A 26,482-nucleotide genomic window follows, 5' to 3' on the forward strand; every position below is an offset into this window, starting at 1 on the left:
AGGCCCAATTTTGGGACTAATTTCTTAAAAAAGTCACAGATACCTTGGCTCAAGAGTCAAACATTCCTTAAAACTTCCTGCCCTGAATTTTAAGGGTTAACATTGGATTTCCTTCTTAAACTTAGCTGTAAAAGCTGTAAATGGATTAGCAGAAGCCTCAGGGTTTGTACTTTCAAAACCCCCTTCCCTGATGTATTCTAATTTGCCAGGCATAAAGAAATAACAACATTTGAGCTATGTTTTTACTTTCTTAAAAAGTCCAAATTGCAGGTATGGAAACAAGAACTATCATTTCTCCAACATGGTCAGAATCTATAATCACCAAGTGAATAGTAATTCCTTTGTGCGTTAAGCTGCTTCTTTCTAAAATCATCCCTAAAATCCCTGGAGGCAGTGGCCCTGTAATGATCTTTTAAGATCATTGAGCTGGAGGTATAGTTAAATCTTCAGGGCAGGGTATATTTCATAAAGTGGCAGGCTTAATGAGCTTAAGATGCAGGGTTCTCTTGGTCTGGTCTGTGAACTATTGATGAAAAAAGATTCTCTGATTTTGGGGAGCTCAGGATTGGCCCTTGACCCAGTTTCCCAGTACAGGTTGATTAAGTCTTGGTCTCAAGTGGGTGAGTCTTTGAGCTGGCAAAAAAGGGGTTTTGTTAATACTCCATTTTGCCACACTTAAAGCATCTGACTTGAACTTGCTAGATGGGTTTTGTACCCTTCCTCCGGTTGCTAGGGAGAAAGTAAGGAGTTAACAGACGGTCTCTCACCCAATGAAATCCCCTGCCACACCTCGGACAAGTCCAGGTGGCTTCCTCAGGTGAAAGCCACTAATCTGATTTCCCTTGAATTTGCATTTGAATATCATATGCTGTTAAAAGTATGGGAAGACCGGGAAAGAGGGGAAGTGCTTCAGAAATTTTTAGTGCGAAGTTAGAGTATCGGCCTGCAATTTTTGCATCTCACAATACATATGAAACGACCAAAAAAGGAAACAAAGAAAACTACAAGAGCCACACCAATGCATGAATTAATACATGTTTTATTTTGACTGTTAGAAGAAAGAAGGTAGCAATTTGTGTGAGGAAACGCCAGGGTCCTTCAGCCCGAAACCAAGCCATTGTCACAACTTTGAACCAAATAGACACAAGCTTAAATACCCAGGATGGTGAAATCCATTTAAAAAGCCACAGAATTAACATCTCACCAGTCATTGACTGGGTCCCTGTTTGGGCACCATCTGAGAAAGAAGCCTCAGGCTCCAAAACCCAGGACCTGGTCAGACGTGGGTGGGAAAGCAAACACTGACACAAGAAATAATCCACACAGTGAAAGGGGGTAAAAATAGGTTCAGGAATTTCACATGAAAATCAGAAATTCCAGCACACAAGCCTTTTTGCTCCTACGAGGCTGGTAGGTTAGTGGAGGAAGACCAGAGAATGCCTTCAGCTTTCCTAAGATCTGGGCTTTTTTTTTTTTATTTTAGCAAGAACCAGTCCACAACCTAGAGTGGAGAATGAATACTGAGTAAGGTGGAACCCAGTAATCCAACACCAGATCACATCCTGGGGTAGAGAAAGAATACTTAGTAGAGGGGGACCCAATTAATTCATACTCATAGACCATGAACATCAGGAGAGCACTTCTGTACTTGCCTGGTGCCCAGTCCCAGCCATCAAGTCCACAGCTCTCATTTTTAACCTGATGTCAAGACATGCAGGGGAATTGAGGCAGAAGTCATGGCCTCCTATTTGTAAGGTCTTAGACCTGATTAGATCCTATCCTGAGCAGCTCCCTAAAGCACTGATACATCGCCACCACCTTTTAACTACCCCAGTGGCTCCCACCCCTACACCCTCAGTACAGTGGTCGGCAGCCTGCGGCTTGCGAGCCACATGTGGCTCTTTACACTTTTAATTTGGCTCTTCTGAGTGCCAGGCGGCTGCTCCAGGAGTCAGGACTCTCCTCCTAGCTTTTGTCAGTGCACGTGCTGTGTGGCTCTCAAAATAAATTTCAATCATGGTTTTAGCAAGATTAGGCTCAGTTGAAAAAAATGATTGCCGACCACTGGTCTAGTACAACTCGTGTCTGGTACTATTTGACAGAGAAGAGTCAACAAAACTGCCTCCAATTCCAGCCCTATTCCATCCTCTGTGGTATCAAATGAGCCTTTCAGCTTGGTGTATTTATTTGCATTGAAACTACATTTAAATGATTGTGTTTGGGGCTAGAGAGAGATAGAGGTTAAGGTGCTTACCTGATTCTATTCCCATCACTGTCTGGTCCCCCTGAGTTCCAACAGGTAGAGCCCAGAAGTCAAAAGCCAGAATGGTATTTTTACTTAACTATGGACTCTGAGGTTAGAGGCTGCCTTCTGTTACATATCTTAATGTCTCCCTATCATCAAAGTGCTCATTGTCCAGTACGCATGTTCCACCTCCCTTCCTGTGGTGATCAGACTTTAAAAATAATTTAGATCTGGCCATAGGAAGTTCTCAGTTGGGTTCATTGTATCTCTCATGAGGCTGACCATCTCACCATATATTTAGGAATGTTAGGATTAATAGAGTAAAATACGGAACAAGAAACATGTTCTGTTTATGACTGAAACCCAACTACAATCATGCTTGTAAACATGGTGCTTAAATAAAGATTTTATATATTAAAAAAAGAAAAGAAAAGAAGCATGTTCTTTTTTTTTTTTTTTTTTTTTTTTTTTTTTTTTGGTTTTTGGGCCACACCCGTTTGATGCTCAGGGTTACTCCTGGCTATGTGCTCAGAAATCGCCCCTGGCTTGGGGGGACCATATGGGACGCCGGGGGATCGAACCGCGGTCCTTCCTTGGCTAGCGCTTGCAAGGCAGACACCTTACCTCCAGCGCCACCTACCCGGCCCCAAGAAGCATGTTCTTGATCAAAACAAAGGATCATAAAACAAGGAAAAATAAACAAAAAAAGGTTAATTCAAGATGAAAGATCACAGCAGGGAGGGTATTTACTTTGCATACGGCTGACCCAGGTTCCACCCCACCCCATCCCTGGCATCCATATGTTTCTCCAGCCTGTCAGGAGTAAATCTTGAGCATTACCAGATGTGACCCAAAAATGAGCGGGGGTGGGGGGGATACTGAGTAGCAGCACAGCTCTGGGGTAAGAGGGAGAGGGAGAAGAAATGCTGCAGGAGGAGGTGTTGTATCCATCAGCCCAGCAGCCAGGTCAAGTCATTTCAGCCACAGATCAGCACAGGAGTTAAAGCACTTGCTTGAAGTTGCCCAACCCAGCTTCAATCCTTGATGCTGTATAGTTGTCTCTGAGGCCCACCTGGAGTGACGACTCCCTAAGCCCCAACCACTCCCTTAGGTATGGCCCCAAAACCAAAAATCAAAAATACAATTGTCTAGATTTTACCTAGTAGCAGAGCTTCAATAAAACACGTCAGTTCTCTAATTGGTAACTGATTGAGCAGCAAAAACTGTGCTAGCAAATAGGCAGGCTACAAGAGAAGAAATTTCATCAGCACCGACAAGCTTCTATTACTGCACATGTTCAGGACTTGTAACCAAGAATTAATAGGAAGTGATTGTGAAAATTCTACATTCTGACCCTAGAACCTCTTCTCCAGAGAACTGAGTTCAGTAAACTCTGCTCCCTGGCAGGCAGGTATCAGAGACGGCTGCTCCCAGAAGCACCCACCATCCCACTTGAAGGGTATTGCGGAAGAATTAGATCTGAGAATTCAGATCAGCACTCATAGAACTTTCCCAGCCTCCTCTGAGCCACCAAGGCCCATTATGGTTTCCTCACAGGCAGCCTTGGACTCTGACCTGCAGATGAGTTTGTCTTCTCAGCCTTGCAAGAGGCCTGGCCATGAATGAAGTGCTAGACCCTCAGCCCCCTTTCCCCCTATTCCCTTTCTTTCAGTCGCCAAGGCTACAGGCACTGAGGACATGCCTCCCACACCCTGCTGCATCAAAGTGTGGGGGTGTCCCCAGTTCTATTCTCATAGAAGGACAGTAGGGAGGTATCAGGGCTGGTTTCACCATTTCTAGACTGGGTGTAACACTGGACTTTGGGTGACATGAATAGGTGTCATAGTGGACAATACTCCAGTTAGTTGTACATGTGTGAAAGTGAGGATTCATGTTTGTGTGAGTATGTGTTCTTATATTGGTACATGTATATATGTGAGGGTAAGTATTCATGTGTATATACATGTCTGAGTGTATGTATGTGTATATATGTGTGTACATATGCATGAGGGTGAATAATTGTGAGTGTATGGGTGGGGGTACATGTTTATGTGAGTTATACACATGTGAGGGTTTGTAGTGTGTGTGTGTGTGTGTAAGATGCATGTGTGAGCTTATGGATGGGTCAGGAATGGGAGTAGCTGCCTGATTGACCTGCCTGATCCTGTCCTGTTGTTTTCAGGGAGGCACCGAGCAGCCTATGCAGCCCAGCAAGGTGGGCCTGGGGCGCAGAGAACACCAGAGCCTGCAGCACCGCCACCACTCGCAGCGTGCCAAGTGCCGGCCACCCAAGGGCATGTACCTGACACGGGAGGATGTGGCCGCTGTGTCCTGCAGCCCCAACGCAGCCAGCACAATCCTGCGGCAACTGGACATGGAGCTGATCTCACTGAAGCGGCAGGTACTGTCAGGCCATACTCAGGACATTGCTGTGTGAGCAAAGGTCATAAACACACTCTTCATATTCATCTTTGTCTGAAGGTCATAGACATACCCTACATATCCATCCATGTATCACCTAATGTCATAACTTTATCTTTCCTGATAGCTTTGTAGTATTCCATTGTGTAGATGTACCACAGTTTCTCTATCCACCTATCTGTTCTCTGGCATTTGGGTTGCTTTCAGATTCTGACTGTGTAAATAGTGCTGCAGAGAATAGGAGTTCACAGGGCTTTTCTGCATTCTTTTCTTTTCTTTTTTTTTTTTTTTGGTTTTTGGGCCACACCCGGTGATGCTCAGGGGTTACTCCTGGCTATGTGCTCAGAAGTCGCTCCTGGCTTGGGGGACCATATGGGATGCCGGGGGATCGAACCATGGTCCATCCTAGGCTAGCGCTGGCAAGGCAGACACCTTACCTCTAGTGCCACCGCACTGGCCCCTAGGTCATTATTCTTACTGAAGTCCTGATTGTTTGTTAGACACACTTTGGTAATAAGAAGGTGCGGGGAACTTAACTCGTAAGGTATGCTATACAGTTTGTCAGCTGTCTTCCTGGCTATTAGATGAGTGGGATGGTATATCCTGAGGGTGACCTATGCCCTCTTCCCTGTTGTAAAATTGAAAAGGATCATTTATTTATTTATTTATTTATTTATTTTTTGGTTTTTTGGGCCACACCCGTTTGATGCTCAGGGGTTACTCCTGGCTAAGCGCTCAGAAATTGTCCCTGGCTTGGGGGGACCGTATGGGATGCCGGGGGATCGAACCGTGGTCCTTCCTTGGCTAGCGCTTGCAAGGCAGACACCTTACCTCTAACGCCACCTCGCCGGCCCCGAAAAGGATCATTTATTGAACACTCAGAAATTCACCTAAGCATGGGATCTGACTTGCATTTTGTGTTATTTTGTTCAAGGTTCAGAATGCTAAGCAAGTAAACAGTGCACTTAAGCAGAAAATGGAAGGTGGGATCGAAGAATTCAAGCCTCCGGAGGTATGTTCTTCTTTTTTTTTCCCCTGAGGGATGTTTTAAAGTAAGCATATAAGTAGCTGGAGCCATGAGGCTTTATTTGGGATAAAGATGATCTGAATTAAGTGCTGTTTTGGTTAATCCTGGCTTGGTCCTGTAATGTAGATAACACACATCCCTGTTTCCTCACACTGAGTGTCTGTCCAATACAGCTGCATTTCTTCCTGCCCATAGCAGCCCAGATCAGGCAGGCTTGGATAAGCAGCAGCTTCCTGTATAATGGTAATGGTGGTGTGAATGTGGACGAGCCATCTCTCCCCAGTAATCACCCCAAGGGCCTCACATGGTTTTTTCTTAGCTGAGGGGTGTTTCTGTCTTTCTGATTCCCTGTTAAGACTTTGGCATGTGGCATACACTTTAGTGCTTATTCTTGGACATCCCTGACATCTGGACTCAAGATATGGATTGGCCATTGGCCTGTCTTCCATCCCAGCTTAGCCCCACATCTTTGGGAATGATGACCATCACAGTAGTGATGCCCACAGGGGTCCACCAAGTCCTTTTTAAGAAGCTTCTCTCATGGAATCCTTCTACATCTACTTTTTTTTTTTTTAATTAAGACTAATGTTCTGGAGGCCGGAGAGATAGCATGGAGGTAAGGCATTTGCCTTGCATGCAGAAGGACGGTGGTTTGAATCCTGGCATCCCATATGGTCCCCCGAGCCTGCGGGGGGGTGGGGGGATTTCTGAGCATAGAGCCAGAGTAGCTCTTGAGCGCTGCCGGCTGTGACCCAAAATTGGAGAAAAAAAAAAAAAAAAAGACTCATGTTCTGGACCAGAACAGTGGCGCAACTGGTAGGACATTAGCCTTGCATGTGCCTAACCTAGGATGATCCCCCATCGTCCCATATGGTCCCAGGAGCAATTTCTGAGCACATAGCCAGGAGTAACCCCTGAGTATCACCGGGTATGACCCCCCACCCCCCAAAAAAAGACTCATGTTCTGTGTCATATCCTGTACTTGCCCATCTCAGTATTCAAATTTTTGGTTCTACAGCAACCCCATGCCATCTGGCTCACTAGCTTCCCTTAGGAAATGGTCCTTTGATTTGTTTACAATGTCTTTCAGGAAGGTTATTAACAAAAATAATGATTTTATATGCACTGAAGCAGAAGCCTCAAGACCCACCCAATCCTAGGGTATATACCAGACACGCGTCTGGAAGCAAACGCTAACACAGGAAATAATCCACACACAGTTATGGAGATAAAACAGGTTCAGGGACTTCCACCATAAACCTTCAGCTCCTAGCACTAAGACCAGCAAGCAGAAAGTTTAGTAGTGGAAAACTAAAACCACAAGCAGTTTTTTTCCTTAGACTTGGGGTCTTTATTGGGAAACTAAAGACCACACCATGGTAGGGTAAGAGACCAATTCAAAGGATACTTCAGTCCAAAGGTGCTTCTATCTAATGATTGACAAGTACCCAAAAAAAAAGAGTTATACTGAGTAGGGTGAAGACTGATATACCAGGAGTACACAACTAATGGCTCATTCTAGACCCACAGAAAACTGGTGATCTAGAAGCCTTTACCTATTTAGACACTATAATAGAAAAAAATACCTTACAGCTTTTGCTGCCAACAATTGTTTTACATTTTGTATTAAAGTGAATTTTCATATGTTAGTATATGTAATGCCTAAAAGCAAAAATACCTATGTGTATAATTTATATATATAGTTATATATAACTTAAATATATATAGTGGATATTGAAAGCAATAATAGGAATGTCATGAACATTGTCAATAAGTTGAGAAGAAAATGTAGAAATTCCTAGGTAATAATGTCTTACCAAATTACCTAAGAAGGAAGAAAAACAGGGTGTGCAGAGCAGTTGCTTTGCATGAGGCCAACTTAGGTTTGATCCCTGGCACTCCATTTCATCCCCAGCACCATTTCATCCCCAGCACACCAGGAGTAAGCTCTGAGCACCACCAGGTATGACCCCAAACCAAAAATACACAGTATCCTAATAATTTATCATCATTAAATAAATGAAGGCGTCACTAACATTTTCTCCTAACACTCAAGAATGCAGTTGTTTTTTGGTTTCATTTTGGAGCCCAGGGACACTCAAGGACCACGGTCCTCACTGGGGGTTTGTGGGAAAATGGCCCAGGTCTTAGCGTGCTGACCCTCTTGGAGCCAGAACCCCATAGTGTCAGAGGAAAAATCAGTCAGGCCAAGCAGAATGGAACCATTACGCAGGTTCCCAGAGAAGAAGGCCGTGAGGGTCGTCTGTTGAAGTGTCACGCTCTCTAGGAGATTGGTTAAGGTTTGATTCCCACCAAGCTCCCAGACAGGAAAGGCAGTTCCCATTCCCCTGTTCGATTAGGTCAGTGTAAAGGTACAAGAATGGGTTCAGGAGAAAAAAAAAAAAAGAATGGGTTCAGGAAATTTAGTGCTCAGCAAAGAATTCAAACCACAAAAGCTTTCTGCTCCTAAAATGGAGTCCAGCTCAGTAGAAGAAGACAGAATGAGCCCCAGCCTTCCTCAGACCCTTGCTTTTATTGACAAGAATCAGGTACCACCCTAGGATGGGAGCAGAATACCAGGTAAGGAATAATCCAATATACTGTCATGAGGTCACACCTAGGGTGGAGTACAATTATTGATTAGGATCGGATCAGTAACCCAACAGTCTGTCGTTGCTGCAGCAACTCCCAGTGGACTCCCCTGGGCTTTCCACAGTGTGGGACTCTTCACTAGTAGCCTCTGGACCCTCTGCTTGCTTAAAGAACATCTATTTCTGGAGCCGGAGAGATATCATGGAGGCAGGGCATTTGCCTTGCATGCAGAAGGTTCGAATTCTGGCATCCCATATGGTCCCCCGGGCCTGCCAGGAGCGATTTCTGAGCATAGAGCCAGGAAGAACCCCTGAGCACTGCCGATTGTGACCCAACCCCCCCCCCCCCCAAAGAAAGTATTTCTAGGGCGACGTGAGGTTTTCTTTCTGAAAAGAGAACTTTAGGGCCCGGAGAGATAGCACAGTGGCGTTTGCCTTGCAAGCAGCCGATCCAGGACCAAAGGTGGTTGGTTCGAATCCCGGTGTCCCATATGGTCCCCTGTGCCTGGCAGGAGCTATTTCTGAGCAGACAGCCAGGAGTAACCCCTGAGCACTGCCGGATGAGACCCAAAAAAAAAAAAAAAAAAAAAAAGAGAGAGAGAACTTGGAATGTGCAGGGACCCTAAACTGAGCTGACTGAAATGTCACAGTAGATTAACAAGGCTACAGCAGAAAGACCATGACCACAGAGTCTGGCTAGGACTCCTGGAAAGACCAGCTAACTTGGGATGATTTGGATCTTTGCATATGCCAGAGGGAATAATAGAATAATATGAGCAGTGATTTGTGTGATCAGGCACACATAGTACATCATTATCAGGGGCCTACAAGCATGTCAAGTTAACAGATCTCCCCAAACACTCACTGGGCAGGTCAATCTGAGACTTGGCAGGAAGAACCCCAGAACTGGTACCCAGGTAGGGAAACGAGCTGGGCACAGAAGAGAGGAGAGAGGACAGGGAGAGGAGGAGGAAAGGCCAATGAGGACCTAAGATTACAGGGTTTGAAACAGCTTGGAACATACCATGTGTTCTTCATATAGGAACGAGTGATGTTTTGATTTTAAGGAAATTATTCAGGGTGAATTAGATACTTAACAGCTGCTAAAACACCAGATAGGTGAGAGACCAGGATGCAGGCAGGTTTCAGCTGTAAGAATGGGCAAGCGCTTGGCGAAAGGGTGACCCCGACCACAGAACAGAGTGAAGAAGGGAGGGTCCAGCCCTGGGGACAGCTTTTTCCCCCCTGTGGGTGTCCCTGGCAAGGGGGGGCGGTCATTTTTCCTTACAGGGATCACTGGGATCTTGCAGTAGGTAGAGATTTGACTGGGCAGCCTTTTTTGATTTTACCAACTCAGAGACACTCTGAATCTGCAGCTTATGAAAATGGGCAGGCACTTACGATCAGTTAACCCAGGAGACGGTACAGCGAAGACACAGGATTCACTGAGGATGTTGTGGGAGAGTCTAGAATGCTTAGTGCCTCTGCTGCTGTACACATCATTAGTTCCTGATTGGGAATTTCTGCAGAAGCCTGTTCTCAGTGGGTCTCCTGCTGACCATAGCGCCTACACTTCGGCTCTCTGCTGTGTCCCAGTTGTCATCCCCCAGAATGCCACGTTCCTCATCCAGAGCCGCTCAGCGGTCTTCCAGATCCAACCCAGTTTCTCCTCATTTCCTACTCTCACTGCCTCCCTGTTGCACTGTTTCCTGTGCATGCTCAGCCCGCCTGTTTCAAATACCCACGGGTATGTGGTAGTGTCACCACGATCTCACTCTTTTCCCTTTCCCTCTCCCTCTCTCTCTCTCTCTCTCTCTCTCTCTCTCTCTCTCTCTCTCTCTCTCTCTCTCTCCCCTCTCTCTCTCTCTCTCCCCTCTCTCTCCCCTCTCTCTCCCCTCTCTCTCTCCCCTCTCTCTCCCCTCTCTCCCCTCTCTCTCCCCTCTCTCTCTCCCCTCCTCTCCCGCTCCCTCTCTCTCTCTCTCCCCTCCTCTCCCGCTCCCTCTCCCTCTCTCTCTCTCCCTCTCTCTTTCTCTCTCCCCCCCCCTCTCCCCCCCCCTCTCATTTGCACTTCTATGGCAGTGCAGGCCTCAGGCATTTCCAGGGCACATCATTTCCACCAGGTTGCTTTGTGCATGGGTCTACTATGGCAGAGTGAGCCACAGATGAGGCCATATCACTGATAAATAGTAGTGTGGACACTAGTGCTGGCACCCCCTTCATGGAGCCCTGATGTAGGAGGCTCAGTCTCAGTAAGGCCTTCAGGGATTATGGGGTACCCTGAGGCTGAGAAAGGGTGCTGTCACTGCATCAGACCATCAGCCTAATCCCTGGCCAAGCCCTCCCCTAGTCGGGCTCCCCAACTGCTCCTGGCCTCTGCATCGCATGGCTTTGCATGGTACAGGCCATTGATGTCCACTTCGAGCATCGCCTCTCAGGTCAGCGGCATCCCTCTCTGGCCTTTGGAGCATAGAGCCTGTCTGACAGACATAGCCTCCTGCCATCCCCTCCCCTCACAGTGCTCCTATAGCTGTGTGGGGCCACACCATTTTCTCAAGCAGCTCTGCCCACCAATGAGGTTCTGTGTCCTGAATTAGCCCACTTCCTCTCTCAATCTTTGTGTGTCGTGCCAGCACTCTGTTCAGCATCACACTTGAATCCTGTCTCCACTCACCCCTCCTTGCTCCCCGTGATCCAAGAACCCTCTACTTTGTCACTTCATCACTTCTGTTCACCCCACATCCATCCTGATTGTGTGTAAGCATGGAAACAGGTTTCACTGTGCACGTGTTCTCCCTCTCTTATCTTCCTTCCCTCCCTCTCTCCCTCTTTTCCCCTCTTCCTTCCTCACTTCCTCTCTCTCCCTCTCTCTCCCCCTCTCTCCCCCTCTCTCTCCTTCTCTCTCTCTTTCTCCTCCTTCCTCTATTGGAGGGGGGATTTGGTTTTGGGTCATACCTTGCTATGGTGCTTGGGATTCACTCCTCCCGACTGTAGTCTCAAGTGACCCCATGGGGTGCCTGGAAGGAATCAGGATTAGCCTCATGCAGGGCAAGTCCCTTTAGTTCTTTACTCTCACTCCCATCCCTTCTTTCATTTTTCATTTCTGTTTCATTATTTTTCTCCTACCTCCTGGGCTTAAACAAGCTCTTCCTGGCATTGTTCAGGCACCAAGCGATGGGTGCCATCTGGCTGTTCTGCAGAAATTGGGCAGAAATTGGTGGACAGGAGCTACCAAGCAAACACGTTCACAGATGAGCTAAACACAGCAGGGTGGGTTGCACCATTGGCTCAGCCACTGTCTGCCCAGCCAGCCCCGCCATCTTGCACAGGCCTCCTATGGCCTGAGAAGCCTGTGACTCGCCATGGGCCGCTGTCGGCAGAATGAACTGTGGAGGAAGACAGCAGCAAAGCGATTGGGGTGGGTTGGGATTTGTGAGAGGAGGAAGTTTCCGAGAAAACCAAATCGACTGTGGAGAAAGTTGCATCATGGAACGAAGAATGAGTGGGAGTGGCCTGCATGGTGGTGCCTTGCATCAGAGCAAGGCCAAGTGTGACCCGCTGCAGGGCTACTGAGTCACGACCCTTGATGAAGGACCACCTGCTTCCCCAGTCAGCTGAAGTTTGCTCCATGAACCCATTTCTTACCTTCAGGACTGAGGTGGCACCAGCTGCCCTTCACATCCTTTTTTCTCTGGTGTTGGCAGGCCTGTCTCCATCAGTACCCAGCACCCTCTGCTTGGGCTCTTTCTGGCGTTACGCAGGTGCCACCTCCCAGCCTGTTTCTGACCGTTCTGACCACCATCAGCTGGAATCACCATGTTTGGTGGCCAGGAAGGACCTAGTTTAGCAGTTCAGACAGGACCTGCATGTGTTCGACCCCTGCTCCATCCCATTGCCACCAGCTGTAGTGAGGAGAAACCGGAACCCCATCAGATGTCTCCAGACTGACTGCAGGGCCCATTGGCACTGCAAAGGCACAAACAAAGACTGGATCTGCTGTTCCTGCACTTTCTTCCCTTTTCTTGGTTCTTCTGCACTTTTTAACCTGGCTGCTCCTCTCCTGCCCTCCCTCCCTTCTCCCAGCCCACTACCCTCCCATAGAAACCTGCCTGCAGCCTACTGCCTGTCAGTCCTCTGTTCTCCCAGGGCAGCCCCATCTACTGTAGCCTAGTGCTTGTCATTTTTTTTTTTTCCAGTGAATTTATTTACCAGTGCTGTAGAGCTGAGGCTAAGGGAGGTTTCTACCTAGGTCTCTACCTAGTGTTTGGTGCCAGGTCTCTCGCTCTGGATGTTTCCTTCTGCAAACCCTGAGAGCTGCTTGATGTGCTCACAGAAGTGACCTGCTCCAGAGCTGATTTGCTCTGCAGGACCCGTACAAACAATACTGATGAGGGAGATCATGGGGTCATATTGCTGTAGTGAAAGGCTGACCCCAGAGTTCCACCAAATTATTGGGGGGGAATGTGGAAAGTCCTGGCGGGATTGAAAGGAAACCGTTTTCTTATTGCTTCAGAGATGATTCTGTGTTAACTGATCCAGCCTTGTTGGGGAGGGATAGGATAGGATAAGTTTACTCAAAGGATGAAGATTTGAGATTCTTCATCACTGCTCTCTGAAAAGCGAAGTGTCTCCAATGTTTAAGACTAGGCTACAGTTGTTATTCGCACAGGAACATTGTCCCCAGAGAATGGGTGAAAAGCTGAATTTCTCTAACATTTCTGCCTAGACCGTGAATGTCAGTGTTTGGTTTCCCTTCTAGTCTCTGCTCACAATGGTAAAAGGTACCTCGTCGTATCTGTATAAAGCCTTAATCAAACTGGGATCATGAATCAGAGCTTGAGTAATCCATGTCTATGATTGGTGAAAAGTGTTAAGAGAATAGCACTTTGGAAATGTCTGTCTCCATGTCCTCACGAGGAAACTTCTCTTTAATTTTGTAGTCAAATCAGAAAATTAATGCCCGTTGGACTACAGAGGAGCAGCTTCTAGCAGTGCAAGGTATATCCAAGATCAGCAGTTTTTATTACTCTTTACCCTGTTGTGATCACTGCCCTTCCCCCGGGGAACCTTGAGAACCTCAGGGCTACACATTCACTCATTCTGGGCATGGCCAGGCTCAGATTCAACCAGCGAGGGCAGGTGCCATGCTGGTCCTGGGGTGGCTCCCCTTGCCATGGGGACTTTCTTGCTCTCTGCTGACATGACACCCATCAAAGTCATCTGTGAGTCTGTGCTTATATGGTTGGTCTGAGAACATGACCGCTGATTCTCCGCTTCAGTGACCATGCTGGCATACAAGGTGTGTCACCTAACACTTCTGGGGGCTGGGGATATAGGTCGGATACAGAACAATTCCTGGTCTAATCCCCAGCAACAACAGAAGAAACCTGGCCTTCCAAATGTTTGTGTTCCAAGGGAGATTCCATATGTGAATGTTGTAGGCACAGAGCCTAGTGACGGCTCTTTCCCAGGAGTGCTGCCCAGATCCTGCTGTACACTTGGGACCTTACAGGACAGCCCTGATTGAGATGGGAGCATCACACTCCCTCTCTTTCTCTGCATTATTGGATGGAAGCAGAGTCTCCATCACTGAGCTGAAGGGGCCCTTCTTTCCCCAAAACCTGTTCCCTTCTTTGGGCTGGTGCTGGTGGGGCAGCCATTGGGGGCAGCCCCTAGAACACACACAGGAGCTCCTGCAGAAAGAGAAATGCAGGCTCCAGCCTGTTGCACAGGTCACTGAAAGTGGTCAGTGCCCATCTGACCAATGTCTGTGGAGGGTGCCCCCCAGTAGCCCAGTAGGCTGAGGGGACCACAGAGAGAAATGAACTAGACTCTCCCATCTGCGAGTGACCGTGGCAGTGAATATAAACACCCAGGAGTAGGGTCCTTTCCGCAATGGGTTACCCCAGGCTGGTCAGAGTATCCGTCTTTACTATCTCTGCTTTTATTTCTTGACTCTGAAATTCTGTTTGCACTTGGATTTTTTTTTTTTTAAGACTTCTTGTTTAAGGGCTTTGGGGATTTTCTTTTTCTTTGCTACATGAGCTATTATGCCTCAAATCACTGTTTTCGAGAGAATTTAAGTGTCCCTTTGTTTCTATTCTGCTCCAGCAGGTCCTCCTGTTTGTATCCCCTGGGCCAGCTGCTCTGTGCCTGGGGTTCACAACTATGATTTTTGTTTGAATTAGAGTCTGTCTTCATTTTTGTGATCTTCTTTTCAACCTTATTAAAAAAAAAAAAACCTTAATAGATATTATTCTTACTATGACGGCTTCAGTTTTACAAAGTAATAATCATTTCTATTTTGATATCAACATGTTTTAATTACTGTAGCATGTTTTGTTAAGAATATTTTACATAGATATTTTGATCAATTCTCATTTGTTAAATGCTTCTTAAAATCCTGTTAAGAAGGGCCAGAGCATGGGGCTGGAGAGATAGCACGAAGGTAAGGCATTTGCCTTGCATGCAGAAGGTCGGTGATTCAAATCCCAGCATCCCAGATGGTCCCCCAAGTCTGCCTGGAGCGATTTCTGAGAATAGAACCAGGAATAATCCCTGAGCGCTGTGGGGGTGTGACCCGAAAACCAAAAAAAAAAAAAGAAAAAAGAAGGACCAGAGCAATAATACAGCAGGTTGGGCATTTGCCTTACACAAGGCTGACCCGGTTTCGATCCCCAGCATCCCATATGGTCCCTCAAGCCTGCCAAGAGTGATTTCTGAGCACAGAGCGAGGGGTAACCCCTGAGCACCCCTAGGTATGGCCCAAAACCCTCCCCCAAAAAATATCTGTTAAGGACTCACTGTTTAAGTGACCTGGGCAGTGAACTTCAGTGTCCTGAGAGACGTAGCACTCTGCTATCACAATCCTTTGTGGTTGTCACTCTTTTCAAATAGAGATACAGAGGCCATAGAGAAAGTACAACAGATAGAGCACTTGTCTCACATGCGGCCAATCCAGGTTCGTTCCCAATACCTCTTATGGTTCCTCAAGCCTCAAAAGGAGTGATCCCTGAGCACAGAGCCAGGTGTCTGCCCTGAATACCACTGAATGTGGCCCAAAAGATAAAAATAAATACAGTAATAAAATAGACATATATTAAGATCTTTTTTGAGCTAAAATAAGTAGTTTCCACTATATTTCTCATTCTATGTTATTGTTGGCCAAACTACTGCATTTGCTTTTTTTTTTTCCCCCTGGTTTGGAAAGGGGACGCCTTTTTCAGAGCACAGAAGGATGTCTTTATAGACTTATATGATCAAGCTGTGTAATGGGTCGATTTTAGTTCTAGCAATGTTCAAAGTTCACTCAGCATCCTTCAAAAGTTCCCACATGAGACATGACGCCTCTTAAAATGTTTGCTAAGAGTGGTATCTCTGGGCCAGAGCAATAGCACAGTGGGTAGGGTGTTTGCCTTGCACGAGGCTGACACGGGTTAGGTCCTCGGTATTCCATATGGCCCCCCCCAAGCCTGCCCAGGAGTGATTTCTGAGTGCAGAACTAGGAGTAACCCCTGAGCGTTGCCAGGTGTAGTTCTCCCCTCCAAAACAAAGAGTGGTATATGTATTCTGCCTCCTGCTTCAGCCTTTAAAATCTAAATTTTCTATTAGAACAAATAATGAGACCAATTATACTCCTCACATAGTTGTCCTAGTAGGATAGCTTGTGCTGTATGTTTTTCTAATGTAATACTTTTATAAACTACCTTAGAAATCATTGTATATACATATGATAAACACTTAGCAATAACTAAGAAATGACTTAGATCCTAGGTTTATTTCTCATGTAAAACAGGACAGTTACAAGCTTACAAATGTTAAAATAGCAAGACATTTAGTACTTGAGAGTCACAAGTGTGTCTGCAGGATTAACAAGGAAGCGTCTGATTTATGTCCTTTTTGCTGATCCTGTTCTTTCCCTGCAGTGCTCCCTTTTACTCTTTCATAGCAGAAAGCAAGTATAAGCCGAGAAATTGTTTTAATCCTAGTTGGGTTTTTTTTTTTTTTTTTTTTTTTTTTTTTTGGTTTTTGGGTCACACCTGGCAGTGCTCAGGGGTTATTCCTGGCTCCAGGCTCAGAAATTGCTCCTGGCAGGCACAGGGGACCATATGGGGCGCCGGGATTCGAACCGATGACCTCCTGCATGAAAGGCAAACGCCTTACCTCCATGCTATCTCTCCGGCCCGTTTTTTTTTTTTTTATAAAAAGAGCTAGTAGGGCCAGAGCAATAGTACAGCCAGCAGGGCACTTGTTTTGCACACAACTGACCCAGGTTTGATCTCGAGCATCCCATTTGGTCAGTCCCTGAGCCTGCCAGGAGCAGTTTCTAAGTACAGAGCCAGGAGTAATTCCTGAGGGCCACCAGGTGTGGCCCAAAAATAAATAAAATCAAAATAACGAAAGAGCTTCAACAGTTGTGCCATAGGGAGGAGAGGTTTGGATCTGGGAACTGTTTGCTGGTCACTTATTTGTAAAAGGGAGCAGGCAGTGGGAGAGAACAGAGGTGTATCAGCACCTACAAAAAGCCCTACGGCCCAGTCTGTTGCTTCGATCACTGAAGGCACTGCACAGCCATATCTCAGGAAGAGACTGAGAAGGGAGGGCAGTGGGGAGGAAATGTCTGGCCTCCACCTACAACCCTGCTGGCCCCACTGGGCTCAGTAGAGGAAAGCACCTTCCTGGTGGTTTGAGTTCCAGTGACCCTCACTGCTGGAAAGCACCACATCCCACAGTCCATGGGCCTCCTGTGCCTCTTGTCCCAAGACAGTCTCCCAGGAAGTGATATTTTGACACTGCTCGGTGCTCTGGCCACATGCTTACTTGGGGAGAGTTTGATGTAGGCAAGAAGTAGATGTCCCAACTGCACTTCGAAGAGGCCACTTGCTTCTTGGGCTGTTTTGGATTTTTATATTTTAAAAAATAATGTTTGGGGCCGGAGAGATAGCATGGAGGTAAGGCGTTTGCCTTGCATTCAGAAGGACAGCATCTCATATGGTCCCCTGAGCCTGCCAGGAGCGATTTCTGAGCATAGAGCCAGGAGGAATCCTGCTGGGTGTGACCCAAAACCAAAATAAATAATGTTTATTAGCTGGAGAGAGAGTCCAGTGGGTAAGCCTCTTGCCTTGCACATGGCCTACCATGGTGCCCCATAGATGCCATGGTTATCAGCCAGGTGTGGCACAAAAAATAAAATTAAAATGCTTTACAGTAGCATTCATAATATTCCTTCTAAGGAAGGAAGTAAGATTACATGTTCATGGTTGGGAAGCCAGATTTCAAATACCTCCAGAGTTACTGGATTAGCCAAGGCTTAAAAGACATGAGTGTATGGTAGAGAATATTAACTGGGCTTGCAGTCAAATAATAATAACACAGGGCCAGAATAATAATAGAGCATTTGCCTTGTACACAGCTGACCCAAGTTCAATCCCCGGCATCAGGTCCCCCTGATGAGTAATTTTGGCAGTGTAAAGCCAGGAGTAAGCTCTGAGGACTGCCTTGTGTGGCCCAAAAATAAAGAAAAAATGTGGGCTGGAGCAGTGGTACAAGCGATAGGATGTTTGCCTTGCAAACCTAGGCTGGACTGTGGTTCAATCCCCCAGCGCCCCATATGGTCCCCCAAGCCAGGAGCGATTTCTGAGCGCATAGCTAGGAGTAACCCCTGAACATCACCGGTGTGGCCCAAGAACTAAGAAAAAGAAAAAGAGAAAAAAATGTTATTGGCTGTTTTGTTGTAAATTTGAGGCAACATTTAGAAATTGAGTGAACATGTTTAACTCACCTGAAAAAAAATGTGATTCTTTACACATTTTCTAAAGTTTTTTCTGAGTAACTCTCAAAAGTTGTCCTAATGCCCTAAACGTAAGGGTCTGACATCTGAGAGTGTCTCCCTGCTCTCCCTCTTTCCGGCTCTTTCACCATCTGTGTAAAGAGAGCGGAGCCCCCCTCAGGGCCAGGGGCCATCCACAGCTAGTGGCTTTACTGCACCCTTGCCAGATGGCCCGTGAGGCTCTGAAGCAGGGGAGGCTTCAGCCCAATTCCAGTCACACAGCAGAGCCACCTGTCCCCGCTTTCTAACCAATGGTGGCGGTACCAAGCATGGGGCAGAGAAGAGTGAGCCCCCCGGAAGAAAGCAGATCCTGCTCACTCCTTTTTCTGTGCCTTGATAGCTAGTTGAGGGGATAGGCCCACACCCTTTCTGGTCTCTGCTGCCAGGTTACTGACCCAGCTTCCCTCCCTAGCCCATGTGATAGGACCCAAACTGACAGGCAAGGCCTCAAAACCAGAGAAATTGAGGCACCTGGGAAAGAGGATAAAGCTACCAAACACCTGAGGCTAATCCTGCCTGGGTGCTCCAACGTCACTGCCCCTGCCCTGATCACCCCTCTCTGATGCCCTGTGGTCTGTACCAACTGACGTGCAGAAGAGCTGGGCCAGGTCAGTTAGCAAGGACTTAAACTGAGCAAACCTCAGTCCCTGGAAAGTCCTGATCCAGCATGGGCAGAATTTGAGCTTCTTTTAGGAGGTTTGGGGTTTGATGATCTGTAATTCTAGAAGCTCCATCCTATTTTTTGACAGTGCATTCCAGTAAGCAATAGAAAATGGAGTAAAGGGGCTGGAGAGATAGCATGGAGGTAAGGCGGTTGCCTTTCATGCAGAAGGTCATCGGTTTGAATCCCAGCGTCCCTTTTGGTCCCCCGTGCCTGCCAGGAGCAATTTCTAAGCCTGGAGCTAGGAATAACCCCTGAGCACTGCCGGGTGTGACCCAAAAACCACAAAAAAAAAAAAAAAAAAAGGAGTAAAAAATCAAGATGGGGGCCGGAATGGTGGTGCAAGCAGTAGGGCGTTTGCCTTGCACATGCTAACCTAGGAAGACCTCGGTTCGATCCCCCAGAGTCCTATATGGTCCCCAAAGCCAAGAGCAATTTCTGAGTGCATAGCCAGTAACCCCTGAGCCTTCCCGGTGTGGCCCCTCCCCAAAAAAAGCAAGACAGGAGAAAAGAAAACAGCTGTGTAGGGTTAGGTCCAGAGATGGATATAAAATTCTCATATTTAAATCATGGCTAGTTCCACTTGCTTTTGTGTGGGGAAAGAAGGTTTTGATGTTCCAGGCTGGGGGACAAACTCAGGGCTTCCCACACCTGAGCTGTGTGCTGCCACTGAGGGGCCCCTCAGCCCCTACTCACCCTGAGAGACTTATAGGCCTGTGGCCTGACAGGGCTCAACGTCGGTTTCCAGCTTCAGCCCAGGGCTCTTGTGTTTGCTCAAATGTACATGATATGGCCCAAGTACCTCTTAAGATGAGTACACTGGAGACTGGTAGAAAAGCATCTGGTTCCTGGCTGAGAGCTAGTGTCATAACTCTCAGGTATCAGAGGGGTATTTAGGAGCAGGACCCTTGGGCTTCAGTGGCTGGATAAACTCACAATGAAACCTAGTCACTATGGGAATAGACAATTCAATGAGAGCCGGAACAATAGCACAATGGGGAGGGCATTTACCTTGCACACAGCCAACCCTGGTTTTGATCCCCTGCATCCCATATGGCTTCCCCAAGCCTATCAGGAGTAATTTCTGGGCACAGAGCCAGGAGTAGCCCCTAAGTACTGCCGGATGTGGCTCAAAAAGACAGTTTTGGTCTCAGGGCCAGAGAGAGCACAGTGGGGAGTGCATGTGCCTTGCACAAACCCAACCCAGGTTCAATCCCTGCCATTCCACATGGTCTGCCACACCTGCCAGAGTGATCCTGATTGCAGATCCAGATATACACTCCTACCTCACATATGTAATTCTGTCCAAGCCAAAAGTGAGGTGGTAACTATAAAGAGAATGACTATGTGAGTGAAGTGCTGTGAACGGGTCCAGCCACATCACCTGCTGCTGTAGGTGATATTGGCCCCCAGCACATCACAGTGCCACACCCTGGCCTAAAATACCCCACAACAGAAACCCCACAGGTCCTGCCCAGCCCAGTAAACACAGCAAGAGAGTTTTACCCTGCAGTGAGCAGCTCCACCCTATTCCTGGCTATGGACTCAGAGGCCTTGTGCAGACATTCCTGACAGTCAGGAGTAGGGCTAGGTCCTTCCTTCCTTGTCACTCCCATTGGAGCATTTGTAAAGTGGTTTGCAGCCCACAGAAAGTACTGAGATGAGGCAGAGAGTGGGGCGAGCTCATCACTGATGGAGGCACCTCAAAAAACCAAAGCTCTGGCACTTGTATGGCACAGTCCCCTCATACATAAGCGGCTCATATATGAATCTGACCCTCAGCGCTGACGCTTTATCTTAGTGAAAAGAAGGAGACCCTTGGGCCACTGTGCTGGGCTTTCCCCAGAGTCTGTGGACCAGCTCTGAGACCCCCTGTGACCTCCTGCCCTTCATTCTTTGGCACCTCATCCCTCCTGGGTGAGCACACTCTCATGGAGTGGCCTGAGGACCAGAGCTAGTGCATGTCCTCCCCTAGAAGAATGCCCTGAGACCATCTGCCCCTCCAGTCACATCCCTCAGGGCCACCCCCAGCCTATCCTCACTGCCCCACGCTTCACACTGAGCTGAGGGGCAGCCGGATTATAAGGGAGCTCAGAGCCATGTGTGGAGCCTTCTGGAAAGTACTGCTAGGAGGCAATACAGGCGGTAAGTTACTGCCTGTCCAAGGGTGTGCCTCTGGGGCTGCGCCAGTGTCCTGGTATCCTGGTGTCTTCGCTGTGCATGCTGTGTCAGCCCACTCGCCTGCTGTTCCTTCACGGGTGTATTATTTACTTTGCCTTCCAGGTGTCCGCAAATACGGTAAAGATTTCCAAGCTATTGCAGATGTAATTGGCAACAAGACTGTTGGCCAAGTGAAGAACTTCTTTGTAAACTACAGGCGTCGGTTTAACTTAGACGAGGTCTTGCAGGAGTGGGAAGCGGAGCGAGGAACCCAGGCCTCTAACGGTGATGCTTCCGCTTTAGGGGAAGAGTCCAGAGGCGCGTGCCCTGTGCCGCCAGGGAGGAGCGCGGATGAAGAAGAGGAGGTGTGTTGGTGTGTGGGGTTGGCCTGAGCTTGAGCCCTGGCTCCAAGGTGGCCTGGCAGAGCAGAAGCCAGGGACACCCAGTGCTGGCACAACCTGTCTCGCTGGTCCAGTGTGAACCTGCCCTTGTTCACTGCTGCTCCACCCAGCGTGGCCAGACGCTGTTCGCCTATAAAAGATGCCTGTTCCGTAGCTCTGTGGCCTTTTCGGGTTTGCTTTTTTGGCTTTGGTTTTCTTTTAAAATAAAAAGAAGCCCGCGCTTCCCAAAAACACTGGTGTTTCCGTTTCGGTTTTGTGTTGGTTGGTTTCCTCTTCCCCGCGGCAGCCCAGACCATAGCCAGCGCTGACCCTGTCCATGGACGCCGCCTCATGCCTTGTCTTCTGACTTCCTCCTCTGCAGGCCCTGCTGGCACAAGCGCCTCGGACTCCATCCACACCAACACCCTCAGCCCCCGCGGCCACGCTGAACCAACCTCCACCTCTGCTGCGGCCCAGCCTGCCCGCTGCCCCAGCGTTGCACCGGCAGCCGCCCCCCTTGCAGCAGCAGGCACGCTTTGTGCAGCCCCGGCCGACCCTCAACCAGCCGCCGCCGCCTCTCATCCGCCCCGCTAGTTCCTTGCCACCGCGCCTCAACCCCAGGCCTGTGCTGTCTGCTGTGGGGGGCCAGCAGCCGCCGTCCCTCATTGGCATCCAGACAGACTCGCAATCCTCACTGCACTAGAGGCCCGGTGGACTGAGTGGCCAGCACCACCCGTCCCAAGGGCCCATCCTCCCTGGGGCTGCCCACCCGTGGACTGGCAGGGCTAGCCCAGCTCTGCAGGCTGACGTGGGAAACAGCCTGAAGCCTGCAGCAACTCCCTTCCAGAATGTTCCTGCAGCTATGTGATCTCACAAAGGAAGAACAAGATCAAGTATTCTATATATCAAGGGGTTTGTTTTGTTTTGTTTGTTTTTGGGTTTGTTTTTACTGTATTTATTTGACGGAGATTCTTTCTATTCCTGCCTCTGTGTAGTCAAGGCTCGTCGTACCAGGAGACTGGCTTAGGAATCAGGAACACTCCTTGCGTCTCTTTAGGACGTCGGACTTTGGGTCTTTAACTTAATTGACAGCATTTTCCTATGTTAGGAGTGCAAGATGGGACAGCCTGCATTTCAGATTTGAAGTATGTCCATTAAGAATTAGAGCTGCAAGTCCCTTTTTTCAAAAAAAGAAAAAAAAAAAGTCTTGCTTTTTTTTCTAAAGGAATGTTGACCTATTCCTTTAAAAGAAAGCAATTTAGTCAATTGCAAAGCAATTATATGAAACCACAAAGAATGTACTGAACCCGCTAACCTTAGCATAAAGTTTAGGGTGCTTGTGTGGGGGTCCAGCCCTGTGGTCACCAGCCTGCCACCGGGTGAGGACAGAAAATGAGAAATTAGTTCCACATCTGGCTGATGGCTTAGTTGTGGAAGTAGAGCATCTTTAAGTTCCTTGCAAGTGTTCATTTGGATTTTTTTTTAACATGTTTCTAAATGCTATCTGCTTTTAACTAGTACTTGCCTATATTTGAGGGTTTAGAAGAGAATTCTATTTTATCAGGAATGTGGATATAGTGGTCCTGGAAGCATTTATTTACAAAACCCTTTCTGGGTTTCTTTTTTGAACTCGAAATGTCCTCCTACATATTAATATGGTCTGCATTGGATCAGAAGGTTGTTTTCTTGAGGAAACACTCGTTTTCCCATTTGGATATCTCTGTGTCTTGCAGCCAAGGAATTCCTGGACTCGGGTTTGGTTTAGGGTTAAATTATCAACATTATTTCACACACAATAAATTGAAGAATCCGTTCTGTGTTATGTAAAGATGTATCCATATATTGTCCCCGTTGTACTGCTCATGAAAAATGCCAAGACCCTTTTTATAGAGAAACAGGCAAACACTTTGAATACTGGTTGAGTACATAACCACTGAGTACCTATCAAGGCTCAGCAGTGGTCGTGGTCAGTGCTCCTGCTGTGTGCTCCCGGCTCCCACACAGAGTTCTGTGCCAGGACCATGGCCAGTGAGGGGCAGGTGGCAACACAGATAGAAATACAGACCTCATTATGGTCATGCTGCTTCCCAGAGCTGGAGAGATAGTATGGTGGGATGGGCACTGGCCTTGCACATATCCGACCTATGTCTGATCTCCAGCATCCTACATGGTGCCCTGAACCTCTCCTGGAGTGATCCCTGAGTGCCAAGCCAGGACTCAGCCCTGAGCATCACCGTTTGACGCCCAAAAACCAAAACCAAAAAAAACCTGTTTCCCACAGGAGACAGTTACACACAGGTCTCGCCCCAGTTGGAGGGTGGGGGTGGCCTGTGCCAGTGACTCCTGGGCCTCTAGGACTCATTGGGACCCATTGCCGGGTTCAAGTTAGGGAGTTCAGACCCACGACTTCCCCATAAAGCACCTTTGGCTCCCGCTAAACATCCAGGAACATTTGCCTGCATCTGTCCACTGTCACTTGAATTGCCGCTGACGGTCCCTTCCTTTGGACAGGAGCCAGGTATAATCTGATCCAAAATGCTCCTGAGTCTAGGACTGGCACTTCCTTTGCTTTCAAAGGCCTGGGCACTCTTCTTCCTAGGGCCCCCAAGCCAGTGCACAGACTGCTGCTGCTGTGCTCGTTCTCCAGCCTGTCTCATCCCTGTCAGGGCCCACACCGCCTTGCCCACTGTCCGGTGCCCCCTTGTGGCCTGTCCCCACCCAACCCCCAGAGCACACAGTGCAGACTTCCCTTAGTTCGAGACACGTGTATATAGTGACATGTCTTCCTCGTGAGCTTGCCATATTTTGTAACGATTCTGCACGCCATTATTTCCCTTTATTATTTTTTTTTTGGTTTGTTTAAGCAGTGTTTGGCCTGGAAGACTGATGTGCTTGCTGCTTAATCAAAGGATTAAAGAGTTAAAGATGTCTATGTCTTCTATTTTTATATAAGTTCATGTTTATAAGGAATTTAGTACCTCTTCACTGTGAGATTCTAAATAATAATTTTTATATTTAAAAAAAGGCAAAACCCAGAACTCCTTTAATGACCGTTAATTAATTTCAGCATTATTGCTTTTGAGGCTTTTTTTTTTTGAAAACCAACACCCAGTTGTTTTCTTCGTTCCATTATTAAAAACACTGTTGGTGCAGCCGATACTATGAATGAAAAGTATTTTTTCTATGTAATTTAATTCTAGTGTAAATGGATGGAGGTCAAAAGTCAGTTACCATCAGGACTTTTTCCAAATACTCTTATAATTAAGTGAATGAAGTGACTCAAATCTAATGTAAAATAAAGATGAAACGATGTAAGAGTCTGCCTTATTCCAGGTCTACATTCTTTCCAGAACTCGATGGAGGGACGAAAACCCCAGACGGCAGGTTTTCACCCAGAGGTGTGGAGTAATTGGGTTTAAAACAGCCTCGATGGGGCCCGGAGAGATAGCATGGAGGTAAGGCATTTGCCTTGCATGCAGAAGGATGATGGTTTGAATCCCAGTATCCCATATGGTCCCCCAAGCCTGCCAGGAGCAATTTCTGAGCATAGAGCCAGGAGTAACCCCTCAACGCTGCTGGATGTAACCCAAAAAACAACAACAAAATAAAAAACAGCCTCACTGTTGGATTCACTGTCCTGTTTCACTCTCTTGGGCTTGGTGGGTCTATACCAGTCACTGCTGCCACCCTGCCTAAGACAGACCTTTCCTGGCAGGTGATGGCACTGGTGAATTCTGGGAACATGTTCTGTAGCAGGTGTGTGAGGTCCTGGTCTCACCTCCAGCATCCCCGCCAAAATACAACCCCAACTTTGAAAATACCAACGGTAAAAGTTCTCAGTTCCTGGAAGCTTTTCTGCAAACACAGAAGTTATTTCTTGCCTGCAGCAGCTTCTTTGCCAGTTGAACCCTTCCACCTGTTATCTGTGGCCACGGGGGTCTAACAGGCCTGGGGAGGGGAAAGTGCACAGTTGGGGCTTCAGGGGGCTGTTTGTGAAACAGGTGGTCAGGCTACTCAGGTCTGTGCAGTGTTGGACACTGGATGCCCAAGAGCCATGAAGACCAGAAATGAATGTCAGGCCACACTGCAGGCATTGGTGGTGGGACCCCGAGGTGTCTGTACCACCCCTCTCCAGAGTGGCATGAGTGGCTTCTCCAAGCCAAGTAATTTTAACTTTAGTCCCTTCCATTTATCTCACCTGACCTGATGAAGTACCTCTAACCCAAACACACACTGATACTTATCAGGCTCTGCATGCAGCCAGGCTACTCTTTCAGAGTGACCAGAGCTGCTGTGAGGGATGTAGCCCTGGACTTGGGTTCATGAGTCACCCCATCAGTCTCACAGCGAAGCCAGTTCCTGTCTTCGCTAGGCCCCATGACTCTCCTCCCCCCCACCCCCAATATTTTGACATCGAAAATCAACATGGTTTCTGGAGTTCTGGAGATGCTGATCCCTAATGGGACCAGCCTGCCAGGCTGAATCCCAGGGTACACACTGAAGCCACATGCATGGGTGGTGACTCTTGGCCAGTAGGAATACCTGGGATCAAGGTGCAATACTGGGAACCACCCAAAGTACACCTGGGATAATGCAGTGCTGATAGAGATGGACAGTGCCACAAGCATCCTGAGCCCCAGAGACTGTGGTCAGCTACTGAGCAAGCCTGCCCCAACCTCCTGAGATCCCTGATCTATCAGTGTTACAGAGGGAACCACCAGAATGAACACGGAACACATAATTCCAAGCGCAGAGGAAGAAAAGTGCTGAAAACATGTTGCAAACATTCATAACCTCCAAAATAAACTTGGAACACATGATTGATTCCCAAAGCACCAGAGGTGGAAAAATGCTGAAAAAATTTATCAAAGGCAAAATCGGAAAAACAAAACAAAACAAAAACCAGAAAGTTTCTACATAGGGAAAAAAATACATGTATTTTTTTTTTTGGATGAGCATGAGTCAAATGTATTAAATGTACTGTTAAGAGGAACTATTTCAAGTACAGTGCATTTTAAAACATTGCTAAAATGAGAGGGTCCAGGATTAGCACTTAGCAGCTGAATCCCTGCCTGTATGTGTGGGTTCTGGGTTCGATCCCTGGTAGTGTGAAATAAATACATAAAAGAAGAAAACGTGTAAGAGTTCTCAGCAAACTGGGAGCCTGCTCA

General features: G+C 47.5%; 1 protein-coding gene across 2 annotated transcripts in view; it reads left to right on the forward strand.

The window, feature by feature from the left end:
* Positions 1 to 24,631, forward strand: part of RCOR3 (REST corepressor 3) — a 59,287-nt gene extending 34,656 nt beyond the window's left edge. For both annotated transcript variants that reach the window (XM_049769924.1, XM_049769925.1), the window contains exons 8-12: positions 4,428 to 4,646; positions 5,601 to 5,678; positions 13,222 to 13,279; positions 21,055 to 21,296; positions 21,694 to 24,631. In XM_049769924.1, coding sequence (XP_049625881.1) covers positions 4,428 to 4,646; positions 5,601 to 5,678; positions 13,222 to 13,279; positions 21,055 to 21,296; positions 21,694 to 22,014 — 918 coding nt within the window. In that variant the 3' untranslated portion in view covers positions 22,015 to 24,631. The remainder of the gene's footprint in view (positions 1 to 4,427; positions 4,647 to 5,600; positions 5,679 to 13,221; positions 13,280 to 21,054; positions 21,297 to 21,693) is intronic.
* Positions 24,632 to 26,482: the final 1,851 nt, after the last annotated feature.

Source organism: Suncus etruscus, chromosome 3 (assembly GCF_024139225.1).
Source record: "Suncus etruscus isolate mSunEtr1 chromosome 3, mSunEtr1.pri.cur, whole genome shotgun sequence".
Lineage (NCBI taxonomy): Eukaryota > Metazoa > Chordata > Mammalia > Eulipotyphla > Soricidae > Suncus > Suncus etruscus.